This window comes from Thamnophis elegans, chromosome 5, assembly GCF_009769535.1.
Source record: "Thamnophis elegans isolate rThaEle1 chromosome 5, rThaEle1.pri, whole genome shotgun sequence".
Lineage (NCBI taxonomy): Eukaryota > Metazoa > Chordata > Lepidosauria > Squamata > Colubridae > Thamnophis > Thamnophis elegans.
Window position 1 is genome coordinate 91,821,952 of NC_045545.1, and position 19,768 is coordinate 91,841,719.

At 44.9% G+C, this 19,768-nt stretch overlaps 1 protein-coding gene across 1 annotated transcript; it reads left to right on the forward strand.

Annotated features, from left to right (window-relative positions):
- The first annotated feature begins 743 nt into the window (after positions 1–743).
- Positions 744–11,163, forward strand: NTSR1 (neurotensin receptor 1). Its single transcript, XM_032218551.1, has 3 exons — positions 744–939; positions 8,299–8,389; positions 10,164–11,163. Exons 1-3 carry the CDS (start codon positions 768–770, stop codon positions 10,411–10,413), a joined length of 513 nt encoding a protein of 170 aa, XP_032074442.1. The 5' UTR covers positions 744–767; the 3' UTR covers positions 10,414–11,163.
- The last annotated feature ends 8,605 nt before the right edge of the window (positions 11,164–19,768 follow it).

The window sequence follows — 19,768 nt, forward strand, 5'->3', positions numbered from 1 at the left end:
TTCTGCAACCCAACAAGACAGACACAGACTTCAGAGGATAATTAGAACTGCAGAAAAAACAATTACTGCCATCCTGCCTTCCATTGAGGACCTGCATACTGCACGAATCAAAAAGAGGGCTGTGAAAATATCTGCAGAGCCCTCACATCGTGGACATAAATTGTTTCAACTCCTACCCTCAAAACAACGCTATAGAGCACTGCACACCAGAACAACAAGACACAAGGATAGTTTTTCCCCCGAACACCATCACTCTACTAAACAAATAATTCCCTCAACACTGTCAAACTATTTACTAAGTCTGCATTGCTATTATTATTAATCTTCTCATCATTCCTATCACCCATTTCCTCTCACTTATGACTGTATGACTATAACTTTGTTGCTTGTATCCTTACAATATATATTGATTGTTTCCTAGTATGATTTTAATTGCTTATATTTGTTCCCTATGACTATCATTAAGTGTTGTACCTTATGATTCGTGAAAAATGTATTTTTTTTCTTTTATGTACACTGAGAGCTTATGCACCAAAGACAAATTCCTTGTGTGTCCAATCACACTTGGCCAATAAAGAATTCTATTCTATTCCAAATGATTGTAAGTCAAGGACCATCTGTGATAGCATTTTTACTGGAAAGTATGGGTCCCACCACCACCCAAATCTCTAATCTCCTTTCTTCCCTTTAGATGCTAACAAGATTTCCCTAATTTTCTCTCTTCCTGTCCCATCCAGGTCAACGTCTTCATCTCCTTCGTTTTCCCAATGGCGGTTATCTCCGTCCTCAACACCATCATAGCCAACCAACTTATCATCATGTTCAAGCAAGCGGCCCAAGAACACCAAGTGTGCACAATTGGAGGACAGCAGACCATGCTGAGCATGTCCATGGAACCTGGCCGTGTTCAAACCTTGAAGCATGGAGTTCGTGTTCTACGTATGTACCCCTCTGATTTGAGGCCACCTTCCTCTTATCTGATATTTAGTTTATCTGTGCGGCTGAGGTCTTGCCCCTTTGGCTTGGAAAGGATGTATTGTTTCTTCCAGAGAAGAAACTTCTAATACTCCCAACTACCTGGGAGGTTTTGGAACCAGTTGAGTTGGGTCCAAGTAGTGCTTGGATGTCTGTTTGTGGCCATCTACAATGTCCTGAAGGGGGCAGAGTGTTGCACTTCCTTCTCAAGAAGTCATCCTTTGGATCCCATTGTCACCATGATACAAAAAAGATGTTGAAACCCTAGAAAGAACAAGAAAGATGATAAGGGGTCCAGAAACAATATTATTATTATTGATGATCCCACAGTCAGCCAGATGTTCAAACTGGGTTTGGCATTTCTGTCTACCTATCGAGTCCTTACCAAGGACCTGTGATAGGCAGATGTGGATTTTGATGATGATGATGATGATGATGATGATGATGATGATGATGATACTTTTATTCATTAAACATGAAACTCAGTCAACTGAGCATTTACAAATGTATCACAAATATTATAGCCATAGAACATAGACTTATATACTGCTTCATAGTGCTTTTTACAGCCCTCTCTAAGCGGTTTTACAGAATCAGCCTCTTACCCCCCAAAATCTCAGTCCTCATTTTACCCACAGAAGGATGGAAGGCTGAGTCAACCTGGAGCCAGGGAGATTTGAACTGCCGAACTAGCAGTCAGCTGAATTAGCCTGCAGTACTGCACTCTAACCACTGCGCCACCTCGGCTCTTTATCATTATTAGTCAATAATGACTAATGTTGTTGTTGTTGTTATTGTTGTTGTTAAGTGTATGGCATCTATAGAGGTCAATTGCTGATGTACAAATATTACTTTAAATAAATATACAATGTATATGTTGCATGTATGTATGTTCATTTGTAATATTCCATACAATCCCTGCCATCAACACTTTATTACTAGAGAAAAGATTGATTGAGAGAGATCAGATAGACAGGTGTGTGTGTGTGTGTGTGTGTGTGTGCCTGTGTGTGCGTGTGTGTGTGTGTGTGTGTGTGTGTGAGAGAGAGAGAGAGAGAGAGAGAGAGAGAGAGAGAGAGAGAGATGATGGATGAATGGATGGATGGATGGATGGATGGATGGGATAGGTAGGTAGGAGAGAGAGAGAGAGGATATATGGATGGATGGATGGATGGATGGATGGATGGATGGATGGATGGATGGGATAGGTAGGTAGGAGAGAGGGGGGGATATATGGATGGATGGATGGGATAGGTAGGTAGGAGAGAGAGAGAGGATATATGGATGGATGGATGGATGGATGGGATAGGTAGTTAGGAAGGAGAGAGAGAGAGAGAGAGAGAGAGAGAGAGAGAGAGAGAGAGAGAGAGAGATGAATCACCATTTGACTATTACTTGGTTTTTAAAAAGGCATAATATTCCATATGGATTTTTTTCTACAAAATGCAATGATGAACTATATATGTATTTTTCCCAAAAATAATGGTTTGCACCCATTTTCCAATAGACACTGCTTTTTTTTTGAACTCTGACAGCTGCATCTTTACACACATTTTCTAAGCAAATAAATACATCATAAAACTCAGAGAGATGCACTTTTATTTGAAAAATTGGAATACAACCAATTTGCATTAGTAATTTATTAATGAAATTATTCTAAGATACCTAAAAGAAAAAAAGCGGTAATATAATTTTCAGTGCCTCCTGCCTAGTATTGTCCAAATAATATATCCAAGGACACAGAATTCTTGCCCTCCTTTGAACTATCACTCTTTCTTGAACTGAAAATTCATTTAAGGTCCAGCCGATGGCACAGCTTCCTCTCGTTACGAAGTGGTTCATAGCAGGGATTGCATAGAATATTACACATTAACATAAAGACCTTGTTAATTGATTACTCATTTACCGAGACATGGCTAGAGAGATGAGTGAATAAAATGTAAGATTGTGCCTAATATTATCGGAGAGCATAAATAAGCAGGAAAAAAAGCCAAGCCATCCAGTTCTGTCTTCTGAAAAGAGGAAATGTGAAAGACATAAGGCCTGGGGCTAATGAGCTTTTGTCCCCCCTCGAATGGTATGGTTGTTGTGTGCTTTTAAATTGTGTATTGTTCTGTTCGTCTTTTTTTATTCCTTATTTGTACCCCCCCCCCCTTGACTTGGATTGTGAGCCGCCCTGAGTCCCCTTGGGGAAAAGGGCAGCATAGAAATTCAATAAATTCAATTCAATTCAATAATAAGAAGTGCAAAAACTAAGATTAGGTTAAACAACGTCACTTCATTCTTTCTCTATCCTGATGCAAAATTGAGCAATTGTTATAAAATTCAGTTTGTTTTACAGAGAGAGCTATTTTCTTTGCCTGTCATGGAAATCATAATATATGTTGGAGATATGTACACATACCCATACAAACACACACACACACACACACTTTATTATGAGTTCTGGTGGCGCAGTAGTTAGAATACAATATTGCAGGCTACTTCTGCTGACTGCCGGCTGACTGCAGTTTGGCAGTTCGAATCTAACCAGGCTCCATCTTTCTGAGGTAAATGAGAACCCAGATTGTTTGGGGGGCAATAGGCTGACTCTGTAAACCGCTAAGAGAGGCCTGTGAACAGGGATGGGAGTGGGATTCAGCCGGTTCAGACCAGATGCTAATTTTACATCTGGTTTGCCGAACCAGTTGTTACAAGGACTGGCTGGCCCGCCCTGCCCTGACCCTCACAGGAGTCTCCATGTGGCCCTGTTTTGGATGCCAGGTAAGTGCAGGGCCTACACAGAGTCTCCAGGAGGGTGAAAAACCCTGGAAGTTTCAGAAGTCTAGAAACGGACCCATTTCTGGCCTCCGGAGGGCCTCTGGAGCCTGGAGAGGCCGTTTTCACCTCCCCTGAAGCTTGAGGAAAGCCTCCGGAGCCTGAGGAGGGCGAGAAATGGACCTCACGGAAGTTCGGGAACGGGCCCGTTTCCAGCTGCTGGAGAGCCTCTGGAACCCAGGTGAGAAAGCCCCTGGAGCCTGGGGAGGATGAAAACACCCCCTCCCATCATGGTGCAGGAGGCCGGGTTTACGGCACACATTTTCTCTCAGTAAAAGTTCTTTTGATTCAACTCAATGGGTTCAAGACTGTTGCATTCCTGAGAGGCCGACTCAGGAAAGTATGGGGCAAGTATGACAACCTGTTTAAGTCCAAACTGAGTCTATAGCAAATATTGGCTCACTAAATGAATACCACATTCACTTAATGACCACTACAAAAATATCATAAAATTTCACAATCATCATGATCTATGGACATTTGTCGAGGATTAATTGTACCAGATCTGCTGCACAATTCCAGGTGACCACCAGATGGAAGCAGAGAGTCAGACTGTTTATATCTCTTTGCTGTCACCGAGTGGCCATTTCAGGAGCTACAGCCCAGACCTATCAACCAGTCATTTGAACGTAACCCAAACGTCATTCTCTTTTCAAATCTGGCTAAGGCTTCTCATTGAAATGCAGGATGGAGAGTGTTGACAATGTCCCCGATCAAAGAAAAAAACAGCTGGTTAAAATTCAAATAGAGAGATGGGTTTTTCAAGGCAGTGTGCCATTTGGAGTTCAATAATTGAAACCAGGAGCTGAAATTCTGGCAAGTTTCACACTTCAGTAGAGAAACAAGTCACCGGCTTGTATTCCAAGTGGTGGAATAAGAGGTTAGTGCCAAATACTAACAATTCTTGCCAACATAAAAGCATCACAATTGGCAGCATTTGACAAAGAATTGAATAAGAGACTGAATAGAATCAGATTAGAGCTTTGATGGCGAACCTATGGGATGCATGCCAGCCATCGCCTCAGCCCTGATCCACCACTCATGTGCACGCACCTCCCACTAACCAGCTGGTCTTCCGGTCTCTGCCGTGCATGCATGGGGGGTGCATGGGGGCCCACATGTGTGCATGCAGGGAATGCGCATACACAGGGGTGCTTGCATTGCATTTTGGGGGCTCGCACAGCACTCTCATGCACCATTTTGGCTTCCAGGTTGGTGCAGGAGGACTTCCAGGCCCAAAACAGGGTGCCTCTGCAGCCACACCTGGAAGCCAAAATGGGGTGCATGGCAGCCATGCAAGCCCCACCCCCATGCATCATTTTGGGCCTGGAAAGCCTCCTGCACCAATCTGGAAGCCAAAAATTGGTGAGGGGATGGGGAGCACGCGCGGGGGCGCAGGAAGGTTGCACGTGCATGCTTGGGGGTGTCGCGCATGCATGAGTGTAGGGAACACATGGGTTGAGCATGTGCCGGATGCACAGGGGGCTCATATGTGCATTGTATTATGGGTGTGGGCACATGATGACAAAATAGTTAGCCATCACTGGATTAGAGTTCTGACATGGCTGGGAATCAACCAGAAAATCCTAAGATTCTGGACTAGATGGGGAAGTTAAAAGCAAACAAGCAATGATAAATTACAGGACTACAATATCATCATTATGATTATACAGTCCTCAATTTATGGCCATTCATTTAGTGTCTCTTCAAAGTTACAACAGTACTGAAAACAAGACTCACGACTGTTCCGTGCACTTACAGCATTGCAGCATGCCCGTGGTCACATGATAAAAATGAGGGTGTTTCACAATCAGCATCTATTTGGGGTGGTTGCAGCATCCTCAGGTCACATGATTGCCATTTGTGACCTTCCCTGCCAGCTTCCAACAATCAAGGTCAATGGGGAGAAGCCAGATTTATTTAAGGATGGGCTGTTTCACTTAAAACTGCAGGGATTCGCTTAAGACTACTGTCAGTCCTGCCCCAATCTGATCCTTTGGGAAAGAAAGACCCTCGACTCCATTTGGTTGAAGTGAAAGGATTTTTTTTTTAGAAAAAGCACTTGGGTGTAGTAAAGTCAGGCAAGCTCTGGGTTTCCCATGCTCAAAAGATACGGAAAGGTTTCCCTGCATCCCAACCCTCCATCCGTAACCAGTCTGTCTTCAGCCAATCGAAATTCGCCAAAGTGTTTTCAGAATGCGGAGATGTTTTGGAGTAATCCTCAATCTTTCTCAGGTCGCCAGACTTTGGATGCTGCTACAAACTGATTCCAAATTTCTCTGATCTTTATCACCTGTCACTCTCCCACCCCCCTATTGTCCATCACGTACACACACAGTCCAAACCGGTAGAAACCCACCTTACTTTGCTCCTCTTCTGTCATGTTCCCATCATACATTAAATAAATACTGTATTTTTCAAAAAAAGAGGCTAAAAATCTGGATGCGTCATACACTGAATACAACATTTTTTTTGCCTCCAGAAACCCCGCCCCTTCACCAAAATGGCCATGCGTAGCCTTTAGGAGGCTTCCAGAGAGTTCCTGGGGGCTGGGAAGGGCAGAAATGAGTGAAAAACGGGCCATTTTTTGCTCAATTTCCCCCCTCCCCAGCCCCTGGAGTACTGTACAAGCCTCCTAAAGGCTATGCCTTTCATTTTGGGGGGGGGGGGAAACGAGCCCGTTTTCACAAACAATGGGCCCATTTTAACAAAAAATAGGCCGTTTTAGCTCATTTTTGCCTCCCCCCCCCCCAGGAGCACTCTGCAAGCCTCCTAAAGGCTATTCATGCCCTTTTTCTGAAAAAAAATGGGCCTGTTTTCGCGAAAAACAGACCATTTTGGGGAGGCTGCAGAGTGCAAAAACTTTTTTAAAAAAAATTGCCTCTTCAAAATCTTGGTGTGTCTTATACTCCAGTGCGTCTTATACTCCGAAAAATACGGTAATGTGTGGACCCAAGCAGTCTGAACCACTGCAGAAATCATTCAAATGCCTCACTGCCTTGAAATGAGACCGCTGCTCCTGACATATAGACAATTTAAAAGATTAGTGATGCATTGTTCACCCATTGAAAATAAAACAAAATAAAAACACAGGCTTCACAGGGTCTTCCGACTGTTTTCTGCTTTCTCCTTGGCGTGGACTGAACACCTGTTGAGCAGAGAGCCTTCAGTCATAAAATGATACAAGGGATAGAGAAAGCATTTAAAGCTAATTCTCAACTTACAGTAGTTTGTTTAGTGAACAACAGCACTGAAAAAAGAGACTTACGACTGGTTTTCACACTTATGACCGTTGTGGCATCCCCATGGCTACGTCATCAAAATTCAGGTGCTTGGCATCTGACTCATATTTATGACGGCTGCAGTGCTCTTGGCAACCTTCTGACAAGCAAAGTCAATGGGGAAGCCAGATTCACTCAACAGCCGTATTACTAATTTAACAACTGCAGCAGTTCCCATGGCAAGAAAAGTCATAAAATGGGGCAAAACTCACTTAACAACGGTCTCACTAAGCGTCAAACATTTTGGATTCAGTTGTGGTCGTAAATCAAGGACTACTTGTATGCGGATAAGAAGGAAAATCAGATTGAATAACTGCAGTATAAACACTGTGGTTGTTAAATATACAGAATGAGCATGGCAGCCTAGCAGTCAAGACACTCAGCTGCCGACCGAAAGGAGGGCAGTTCAAGACCCAAGTAACGCATGATGGGATGAGCTCCCATTCCCTGCTCCAGCTTTGGTTTGTTTTGATCTCCACGATGTAGAAAAGATGTGGAGACTCTAGAAAGAGTGCGGAGAAGAGCAACAAAGAGGATTAGGGGACTGGAGACTAAAACATATGAAGAACGGTTGCAGGAACTGGGTATGTCTAGTTTAATGAAAAGAAGGACTAGGGGAGACATGATAGCAGTCTTCCAATATCTCAGGGGTTGCCACAAAGAAGAGGGAGTCAAACTATTCTCCAAGGCACCTGAGTGTAGAACAAGAAGCAGTGGGTGGAAACTAATCAAAGAGAGAAGCAACTTAGAACTAAAGAGGAATTTCCTGACAGTTAGAACAATTAATCAGTGGAACAGAAATTGCCTCCAGATGTTGCGAATGCTCCAACACTGGAAGTTCTTAAGAAGAGATTGGACAACCATTTGTCTGAAATGGTATGGGGATTCCTGCCTAAGCAGGGGACTGGACTAGAAGACCTCCAAGGTCCCTTCCACTCTGTTATTACTTATTATATATATTAAGCTCCTGTCCACCTTGCAGTTTGAAAGCATGCAAATGCAAGTAGACAAATAGGTACCACCTTGGTGAGAAGGTAACAGCATTCCATCTTGGCTTATAGTTATGCTGGTCACATGACCAAGGATCATGCTGGCTCCTTTGGGTATGAAACGGAGATCAGCGCTGCCCAGTCGCAGTTGGACACAATTAGTTTCCCCTTGCCTTTTTTTTTTAACCTTACAAAATGAGTAGCTAACTTCATTATTCCTTCACTCTCCATTTCAGGTGCTGTTGTGATTGCCTTTGTGGTGTGCTGGCTTCCATACCATGTGCGGCGGCTTATGTATTGCTACATCTCAGAACAACAGTGGTCAGAGTAAGTAATTTGATTCCTATCCTTGTTTTTGGCAGAGATGAGCAGGCTAAAGGTCTAGACTTTTCTCTCAAAACTCCTTGGATATCCTCTGTGGGTTCCTCTTTTGCTAGCGAGTATCAAGGATGGAAACTAATCAAGGAGAGAAGCAACTTAGAACTAAGGCAACATTTCCTGACAGGGAGAACAATTAATCAGTGGAACAACTTGCCTCCAGAAGTTGTGAATGCTCCAACATTGGAAGTTTTTAAGAAGGCAACTGTTTGTCTGAATTTGGATTTGGATTTTATTTGGATTTTATTGGGTTTATATGCTGCCCTATTCCCGAGGGACTCAGGGTGGCTCACAATAAACAAGGGGAAGGGATACAAAAACAAAATAAATAAAAAATAAACAACAATTTAAAATTATACAACAGCCGTAACCTCGAATGGGGCTGGATGGCTCAACAGCCCCAGGCCTGCCGGAACAGCCAGGTCCTAACTGCTTTGCAGAAGGCCAGGAGGGTAGTAAGGGTCTGGATCTCCACGGGGAGATCGTTCCAGAGGGCTGGAGCAGCCACAGAGAAGGCCCTCCCCCGAGGAGTCGCCAGCCGACATTGGCCAGCAGATAGAATTCGGAGGAGGCCTAGTCTGTGGGATCTAATAGGTCTTTGGGAGGTGACTGGCAGGAGGCAGTCTCTCAAGTATCCAGGTCCGATACCATGTAGGGCTTTAAAACTAGCACCTTGAAGCATGTCCGGAGACCAATAGGCAGCCAGTGCAGCTCGCGGAGGATAGGTGTAACGTGGGTGTACCGAGGTGCACCCACAATCGCTCGCGCGGCTGCATTCTGGACAAGCTGAAGTCTTCAAACACTCTTCAAGGGCAGCCCCATGTAGAGCGCATTGCAGTAGTCCAGTCTTGAGGTGATGAGGGCGTGAGTGACTATCCGAAGGGCCTCCCGGTCCAGGTAGGGTCACAATTGGTGCACCAGGCGAACCTGGGCAAAGGCCCCCCTGGTCACAGCTGACAAATGATGTTCTAGAGTCAGCTGCGGATCCAGGAGGACCCCCAAATTGCGAACCCTCTCTGAGGGGCGTATAATTTCACCCCCCAGGCTGAGAGATGGAATAACTGGACCATCTTTGGGAGGGAGCATCAATAGCCACTCGGTCTTGTCGGGATTGAGTGCAAGCTTGTTCGCTCCCATCCAGACCCTAACAGCCTCCAGGCACTGGCACATCACTTCTACCCCTTCACTGAGTTGGCACGGGGCGGACAGATACAACTGTGTATCGTCCGCGTATTGATGATATTTAATCCCGTGCCGGCGTATGATCTCACCCAGCGGCTTCATGTAGATGTTAAATAGGAGGGGGGACAGGACCGAACCCTGCGGCACCCCATAATTGAGGGGCCTAGGGGTCGACCTCTGCCCTCCGACCAACACCGACTGCGACCTGTCCGAGAGGTAGGAGGAGAACCACCGAAGAACGGTGCCTCCCACTCCCACCTCCCGCAACCGTCGCAGCAGGAGGAGAGGAGAGTAGGAGTTTGTGGAGAGGAAGAGGAGGAGCAGGAAGACTGTGAGGTCCTTAGTGCTCTTTGAGTTTGGAGGTTTTCTTGCAGATGTTTCATTACCCGACTAGGCAACTTCATCAGTGCTAGAGTGTTTCTGGTGGTTCTTGGAATTGGACTGCGTTTACACTTTACAACAAGAGCAAGCCACTTGTATATATTTTTTTCAGTTGCATTCCACTGAGAATATCTTCCCCCTTTTTTTCCTTCCCTCTCAGCTTCCTTTACGACTTCTACCACTACTTCTACATGCTGACCAACATCCTCTTCTACGTCAGCTCAGCGATCAATCCGGTCCTCTACAACTTGGTCTCCACCAACTTCCGCCAGATCTTCTTCTCCACCTTCATTTCCATATGCCTGCCGTGGAGAAAGAAGAAGAAGAGAACCAAGTTCAACAGAAAATCCAACAGCATCTCTAGTAACCATACTTTTTCTAGCCAGGTCACCAGAGAAACTACTTACTGAGATATCGGGATGCCCGAGAAGAAAAGGAAGGAAGGGGAAAAAAAGGTTCCAGCAAGACAGGAAACAGAACTTGTGAAAGGGGGTCTGTCCTGCTTTCAGACACGACTTCCAACCTCACCGCCGCATGAACATGTTTAGCTGACTGCTGTCCATTGGAATGAATACATGTCCATGGTTAACATTGAGGTGATGTTCCTGCCTTTGCCTCCGGCTTTTTTGTGAGTTGCGTCTCCATGTGTTGTCATCTTGATCCAGCATAGAAGTTGCCAGTTGATGTTCTCCAGGAAGCTTTCTCATCTATGGCCTCAACGTTGATGGCCAAGCTTCAATGCCTTTGGACAAGCACCAGGGAAATTCAGGAGATTCAGGCCCCTTCAAATGAGTATAAATATTTATTGCCATCTTCAGCAGTCCAGAAGAATCTGGCGAACTCGCCATTAAGGGAAATGAGCGGGAGATAAGAAGGCATTCAAGGCGGGCTGGACTTCATTCTCTTGCAGGCGCACAGGGATTCGTGACTTATGACACGCTTGACCCCTCCCTCGGGCTCAGCCTGGTCATCTCCTACACCTCTCTTAACCGTACTCATTCCGTTTCTCCATTTAGAAGTGCCATCAGCAAGGAGATTGAGATCATTTAACCTGGTTATCTTGAAAATGTAGGGAGGAGGCAAAGAATGAGCAGGATTTCATTTTTGCAGCAAAAGGCAGGGTTGTGGGTTTTATACACAGGTAGTCCTCGGCTTACGACCACAGTTAAGTGAATTTTGCCCTATTTTATTGCCTACCTTGTCACCGTTGTTCAGGGAATCACTGCAGTTGTTCAATTCATGACTCGGTTGTTAAATGAATCTGATTCCCCCTTTTTGACTTTTGCTTGTCAGTAAGTGAACTCATGATCCCGTGACACTGCAACCATCAGAAATACAAGCCAGTTGCCAAGCGCCTGAATTTTAATCACCTGACCCTGGGGGGGTGCAACAGTCGTAAGTGTGAAAAACAGCCATACGTCACTTTTTTCCAGTTCCGTTGTAACTTTGAATGGTCCTTAAAGGAACTGTTGTAATTTGAGAATTACCTGTGTTTATTTATTTATTTTTCTCAGCGTGCAGGAAAGGCTCCGTACCACAAGTCTTTACGGGAATGGGGAACGTACACTTTAGTAAAGAGCACGCAGTACTCAGAGAATGACGTTGTGGTTTTGGAAATCAGGCTGCATTCACACTTCATATCCTGTGTAGGGAATTAAGTTTGGACACCCTTCCCCTCCTCAATTTTTTTTTTCCAGAAAGAGAAATGCTTTGATAAAGCCAATAATGTCCTCAAGGATCTAACTTGGAAGAACAACAGTTGGATTTACCGCTTCCTCAAAAATAAGACCGAAACGGAAAATAAACCTTAGCAAACCTTTTCAGGATGCTGGTAATATAAGCCCTACCCCCAAAAAATAAGCCCCAGTTAAGAATGTCAGCCAGACGGACGGAGTTAGTACTGTATTTCCCCCAAAGTAAGACCTAACCAGAAAATAAGCCTCAATGCATCTTTTGGAGCAAAAATAATAATATAAGACCTGGTCTTCTTTTCAGGAAAACACGGGTACCTTCTTTCTTGGTAGCCCTCGACTTACGATCACAGTTGAGCCCAAAATTTCCATCGCTAAATGAGACATTTCTTAAGTGAGTTTTTCCCCATTTTTACCACCTTTCTTGCCACAGTTGCTAAGTGAATCACTGCAGCTCTTAGGCTAGTAAAAAGGGTTGTGAAGGTGGCTTTGCTTGTCAGAAGGTCACAAAGAAGGATCACATCACACACACACACACACACACACACACACACACACGGGCCACTGCAACCATCATAAATATGAACCAGTTGCCGAGCATCTGAATTTTGATTATGTGACCCCAGAGATGCTTCAGCGGTCATGAGTGAGGAAAAATGGCCATGTCACTTTTTCAGGGGCGTTGTAACCTTGAACTGTCACTTAATAAACTGTTGTAAGTCAAGAGCTACCTGTTGCGGCCCGCCAGTGGCCAGTGGAGCTGGTGGCAGACTCAGACAGTGAGGAGGTTGGGGAGGAACATGGGCCAGTCCTGGAGTCTGGGGAAAGCTCTGATGAGGGCTCTGCATCAGAGGCAGAGATAGCAATAGCAATAGCAGTAGACTTATATACCGCTTCATAGGGCTTTCAGCCCTCTCTAAGCGGTTTACAGAGAGTCAGCATATTGCCCCCAACAATCCGGGTCCTCATTTTACCCACCTCGGAAGGATGGAAGGCTGAGTCAACCCTGAGCCGGTGAGATTTGAACCGCTGAACTGCTGATCTAGCAGTAGCCTGCAGTGCTACATTTAACCACTGCGCCACCTCGGCTCTTATTGTTATGGGGCTAGGGCCATCAATTATCAGCTACCTTCAGAGTCGGAGATCAGTGGGGCAGAAGAATATCTGGAGCCTGTTCCTGATGTCCTCATGTGCAGAGCTGCCAGGAGAAGGGAACAGCTAAGGAACAAGGGTCGACTTGGGAGCAAAGGCACAGGTGGTCAGTGAATGGCCCCTCCCATAGGGAATAAAGAGGAGCGAAAGGGGAGTGGAGTTTGCAGGAGACCATTTGTTCGTTTTATTAGTGTGAAGCTTTGTTGGTGACTCTCTGAGACTCCTTGCCAAGTATTTTCTTGTACAGCCTTGCGTTTGGAAGATATCTGCCTGGCAGCTCTCCAAGCCTGATAAGGTCTGTGGTTGTAAATTCACCCTTGAAAGACTGTTTGCCGGGACTTTGCTGGATGTGAATGAGAGCAATAGCAGTAGACTTATATACCGCTTCATAGGCCTTTCAGGCCTCTCTAAGCGGTTTACAGAGAGTCAGCATATTGCCCCCAACAATCTGGGTCCTCATTTTACCCACCTCGGAAGGATGGAAGGCTGAGTCAACCCTGAGCCGGTGAGATTTGAACCGCTGACCTGCTGATCTAGCAGTAGCCTGCAGTGCTGCATTTAACCACTGCGCCACCTTGGAAGGAAATCACAGTAGCTTAATAAAAAAGGGGGGGGTTGTGTTGGGACAAGGAATCTGCTTCGTGATTTGGTGAAGCCTACGTCAGAACACTACCAGAAAAACAGTCATCAATATGAGCCAGTTGCGAGGTATATGTTCACATAACCATGGAGATTCTGCAACGGTTCTAAGTGTGAAAAACAGTCATCGGACACTTTTTCCCAGTGCTGGACAGTCACTAAATGAACTGTTGCAAGTCAAGGACTACCTGTGTAGGTTTCATTTTTCTGCACCAGGGCTCCGTTTCTTGATCGAAGCTCCCCGAGAGGATATGTAATATACGATGCCTAAGATAGGAATTTCATAGGGGAAGAGAGCTTTGGATGTTTGCTAGACTAGAGAGATAAAGAATAAATGGAATGAGTTAATTGCTTAATTAAGGAACAAGCATCCAGATGTCTGCTAGAAAGAAAATTTTGCTCCCGGAGTATGAACACTAACTTAGAGGAGAGGGATCTAGTTAACGTTAATTAATGATCATTGCTTCTGCTACAACTGATATCACAGCAAGCACGGGGCAGGGGGATAATATTCTGGATCCTCCATAAAATGGAGGGTTCTATTTAAGATCTAAGCCACCAAATCAAATAAAAAAACTCCATGGAAAACAAAGTTGTTGTTGTTGTTGTTGTTGTTATCATCTTCATCATCATCACCATTATCATCATTATCATTACTATTACTGGTTAATCTTTGATGAGATTCACAGCCTTTGGGGCTGGTTGGTAGCTCAACAGCTCGAGTCCTAACCAAGGACCCAGGAACTGTTAAGGTAACATCGGAGGATATAAGCTGTTCCAAGTAGGGTGTTTTTTTGTAGAATCAGTATGTTCAAATCAGGTACATTTACAATTTCCAAATAGCAAGGTAGCCCTTTAGGTATTGCTCCAAGGGCTCCAATTACAATCAGGACAACACTCGATTTCTTTTTCCACAGTCACTCAACTTCAATTTGCAAGTCCGGTACTTTGTGATTTTTTTCTTGCTGTTTATCTTCAATTCGTACATCACCAGGTATTGCAATGTCAATGAACCATACTTTTTTCTTTTCAATTATTGTTATGTCAGGTGTGTTTTAGGCCAAGTGCCTGTCAGTTCTCAAGTCCCACAAGATCTTGACTTTCTCATTCTCTAGAACCTTCTCAACCTGATGATCCCAGTGGTTTTTGCTGTACTCAAATCCAAACTTTTGGCACAATTTCCAGTGAATGATCTTAGCAACGGGGTCATGGCATTGTAGGTAGTCAGTTTGTGAAATTTTGCTGCACCCACTGATCAAGTGGTCGACTGTCTCTTCTTTCTCATTACAGAGGCGACATTTGCTGTTGGTGGTAACATGCTGAATTTTTGCCTTCATGCAGTTTGTGGCTAAGGCTTGTTCTTGAGCTGCCAAAATAAAGCCTTCTGTTTCTTTTTTCAGTACTCCTGATCTTAACCAGTTCCAAGTTAGCATTTGGTCAGCTTTGCCTTCAATATTTTTCAAGTATTGGCTGTGCCTAGCTTTGTTTTTCCAATTTTCAGCTCGCTTCTCAATTACTTCTTTCTTGTATTCAGCTTTCAATTTAGTTGTCTTCAGAAGGCCTTCTTTATTTACTTCCTTAATCATTGGTTCTTCACTTTTCTGGAGGTAATCATTCAAGCTGTGTCTTTCTTCTTCCACAGTCTGTTTTACTTGTAGGAGTGCTCGGCCACCCCCTGCTCTTGGTAGATATAATCGGTAAATATCACTTTAGGGTGCAAAGCATGATTCATTGTCATAAGCTTCCTTGTTTTTCTGTCCAAATTGTCCAACTCCATCATCATCATCATCATCATCATCATCATCATCATTATTACAGGTAGGCTAAGGCTTATGGCCACAATTAAGCTCTACATTTGTGCCAGACATATGTTTGCCCCATTTTACGACCTTTCAAGTCATGGTCCTTAAGTGAATCTCTGCAGTGATTAAGTTAGCAACATGGTTGTCAAGTGAATCTGGCTCCCCCATTGATTTTGCTTGTCAGAAAGTCACAAAAAGGGATCGCATGACACTCCCCACCCCCGGGGGACACCACAACCGCCGTAAATCTGAGTCAATTGCCAAGCATCTGAATTTTGAGCATGCGGCCATGGGGATGCTGCAACAGTCGTAAACATGAAAAACATCCATCAGTCACTTTTTTAGCGCCGTTGTCTAGTCGAACGGACACTAAATGAACTGCTGTAAGTCGAGGACTACTTGTAACTGTTCCAAAGTAGGATGTATATCATAATCGTCTTTTAACAACCTCATAATCCCTTGCAGGGTGAAGTCTGAGCAACTGACTGGAGCTCAGCGTTTACTGGCCAGATGCCCTTCCTGTCGCCAATGCGGAGTTTTTTTCAGCAGATATATTCTCAGCGTGCCCAGAGAGAGAAATATCTGCTTCTACCTAGGATCGAACTCACAGCCTCCTTGATTGTGAGGCGAGAGCTCCCCCTCTAGGCCACCGCACCACCCGCAGAGTAGGATGTATATACGGTAATGAATTTTCAGGCATGGCTGCCCCCTTGCTCACACGGCCGTTAGTAATGATGTAGTGCGTGGATCACTAGAGCCAATTGTGTTCCGAGCAGTTGGATGCTGCATGGTCCAATACTATTTGCTCAAAGTTCTGGAGATGTTCTACAACTTCACGCTCGCCTTCTGCTTTTTCTCCTAAGGCTGCTCAATTGACCTTTCTGTGTTACATATTTGAAGTTTGAGAAGTCTTAGGCAGTAATGAAATGTCCACGAGATTCCCCAATGTGCAGGGAATCACTATTAACCTACAAAAGCTTCAATAATTTCAATTGCTTAAGCTTTACACACAGGGACATACTCACTTATCCTGAGAGCTTATGGATGTGTCCAGTCACACTTGGCCAATATTCTATTCTATTCTGTTCGGTTCGATTCGATGTCACTTTTTTCAGTGCCACTGTAACTTTGAATGGTCATTAAATGAATGGTTGTAAGCCGAGGACTAGCCAATTCCATAATTTATCATTTTAGCCATTATATTTTTCAGTATTCCTGCTGCTGCTTTTTGATGGGCAGTCCTTATGAGATCCAGCAGCCAGTATGTGTGTACACTATTTAGCTATAATACAGTCATATTTCCCGGGATGCACCCCAAGGTGGCTAGTCTCCATTGCACCCAAATCTCCATTGCACCCAAACCTCCATTGCATTCCTGTTGTGACTCAGCAGAAGTTTGCTGTGAGTTGAATCTGGATGCAGGAATAACAATGCAGCTGGGGCTCGTTAGTGTGGTCTTCTGGAGATAAAAGGACTGATGGTGCCACGCCCTGGTTGCAGAAGTCAACGTTCATCGTTCATCGGTCATGGTTTGTTTGTGAGAGACACTTGGATAAGTGGTTTGCTTTCTGTAACCCCGATTCAAAGAGACACTTGGAGAAGTGATTTGCTTTCTTCCTGAACACCTGGTTTTGCCGTAAGAGAACTTTGTTTTTGCATTCTGTTATCTTCTTGCCCGAGACTTTATTTATGTTTAATTTTGGACTCGCAGCCAGCGGAAGCCAGGACTGATAAAGTTATTTCCTTTTAAGTCTGTCTGCCTGTCGTCTTTGAACGAGCGAAGAAGGGGGGACAGAACACATTCCCTTCTACATTGCACCCAAATCTCCATTGCACCCCAATCTCCATTGCACCCCCTTCTCCATTGAACCCAAATCTCCATTGCATTTCCTTCTCCATTGCACCCAAATCTCTATTGCACCCAAATCTCCATTGCACCCCCTTCTCCATTGCACCCCAATCTCCATTGCACCCCAATCTCCATTGCATTCCCTTCTCCATTGCACCCAAATCTCCATTGCACCCCAATCTCCATTGCACCCCCTTCTCCATTGAACCCAAATCTCTATTGCACCCCAATCTCCATTGCACCCCCTTCTCCATTGAACCCAAATCTCCATTGCATTCCCTTCTCCATTGCACCCAAATCTCCATTGCATTCCCTTCTCCATTGCACCCAAATCTCTATTGCACCCAAATCTCCATTGCACCCCCTTCTCCATTGCACCCAAATCTCCATTGTACCCCAATCTCCATTGCACCCCCTTCTCCATTGCACCCAATCTTCATTGCACCCATTTCTTCATTGCACCCAATCTCCATTGCACCCCCTTCTCCATCGCACCCAATTCTCTATTGCACCCCAATCTCCATTGCATCTGTGTTAAGAACTGAACAAGTTTCTCGGATGAGAAGCAAAACATTTTCAAAGAAAAGAAGAGAAAAGAACCAGAAGGAAATCCACTTGCCTTTTGGAAAAAGCCCCTTTGGGACAACCGTGACCTGGATGATTGAGAATCTCCATTGACATGTAACAATGTGATGTGAACCTTGCCTGGGTCTTCGTGTGTGTGTGTGGGGAGGGGGGGATAAGATGGCAATTACAACGAATGAAGCAATCCTGGTTTGAAAAATATCTGTGTGCTGGCAGATGCATATACTTGCTCAATGTAACAGCTTGGCTCTCATTCTACTTTTGTAGCCGAAATACAAAAAAAAATATCTGTCATTTAAAGAAACAGCAGAGACCTTTTATTGTTAGTCATCTCAAGTGTCCGTCATCGAATAAAATGAAATGATCACGGGTGTTCCTATCTCCCTGCTAACGGTTCGTGTTTCAAAGACAACAAAGCAGGGGATGGGGTGTTTTTCTCTTCTCCCATTCATCGAAAAAGAAGTGGTCTTACAAATATAAACAGTTCCGTGTTTAAATATCGGTTCTTTTCGGCTACTAATCTTTGTACAGTACGGTAATGCTCTTTCACTGAACTTCAAAAATAAAACAGCCCTGTGTTTTTATCTTTGGTCATGGCAAGTGGTTTTTATGGGATTGTGGCTTAAATTCATCTTTTTAAATAAATAGGGTCAGGGTCCCAAGTGACACCCTCAATGAAAGAAGACTCCAAGGCTTGAGGTTCGTCAAAGTTCCAGTTTATTAGAGACGACCTATTGGCACATCTGGGAAAACCTGAATCTGAAAGCTTCCAGGTTTTCCCCACCCAAATGAAAGTTCAAGTCCCTGCCCAGTACCCACATGTCCATCACATGGCCCAATCAGGCACCGTCCAAAACAGGAGATGCCTCCCAGTCTACATGGGGCTGCCCTTGAAGAGTTCAGCTAGTCCAGAATGCAGCCGCGCAAGCGATTGTGGGTGTACCTAGGTACACCCACATTACACCTATCCTCCGCGAGCTGCACTGGCTGCCCATTGGCCTCCGGACACACTTCAAGGTGCTAGTCATTACTTATAAAGCCCTGCATGGCATCGGACCTGGGTACCTGAGAGACCGCCTCCTGCCAATTACCTGCCAAAGACCAATTCAATCGCACAGGCTTGGCCTTCTCCAGATTCCATCTGCCAGCCAATGTCGGCTGGCGACCCCCCGGGGGAGGGCCTTCTCTGTTGCTACTCCGGCCCTCTGGAACGAGCTCCCCGTGGAGATCCGGACCCTTACTACCCTCCTGGCCTTCCGTAAAGCTACTAAGTCCTGGCTGTTCCGGCAGGCTGGGAGCTGTTGAAGTATCAGGCCCCACTTCAATTGTGAATGTTGCTGTATTTTTAAATTGTTCTATTGTCTTATACTGTCTTATTTATCCCCTCTCCCTGTTTTATTGTAAGCCGCCCGGAGTCCTTCGGGAGTGGGCGGCATACAAAACCAATAAAACTCTAAACTCTAAACAGTCGCACCATCGCAGCTGCAGGGCAAGATGTCCTTGACTCTCTGAGAAAGGAACATTATTTAGACTACATCTCTCCCATACTCCATATAATTCACCCTCCCGTTTTCCCACAGTAGAAATTGTGGCAGGCCTGAAGGCCCAAGGCAAAAGATGGCTCCCAGGCCTGACAAATAGCACTGTCCAGTTGCTAAAAGCTGAAATTACATTGAAGGTTTGTATAAGATTATTTGGGTTGCCACCCATCCAGCAATGTGATATGAACAACACCAATAAGGTCAAGGTTGCCCTCGGACATATGTGCTAGTCGTTCCTGACTCTAGGAGGCGGTCCTTATCTCCGTTTCAAAGCTGAAGAGCCAGCGCTGACCGAAGACGTCTCCGTGGTCATGTAGCCGGCATTACTAAACGCCGAAGTCACACGGAACGCTGTTACCTTCCCACCAAAGGTGGTTCCTATTTTTCTACTTGCATTTTTATGTGCTTTCGAACTGCTAGGTTGGCAGAAGCTGGGACAAATAAAGGGAGCTCACTCCATTATGCGGCGCTAGGGATTCGAACCACCAAACTGCCAACCTTTCTGA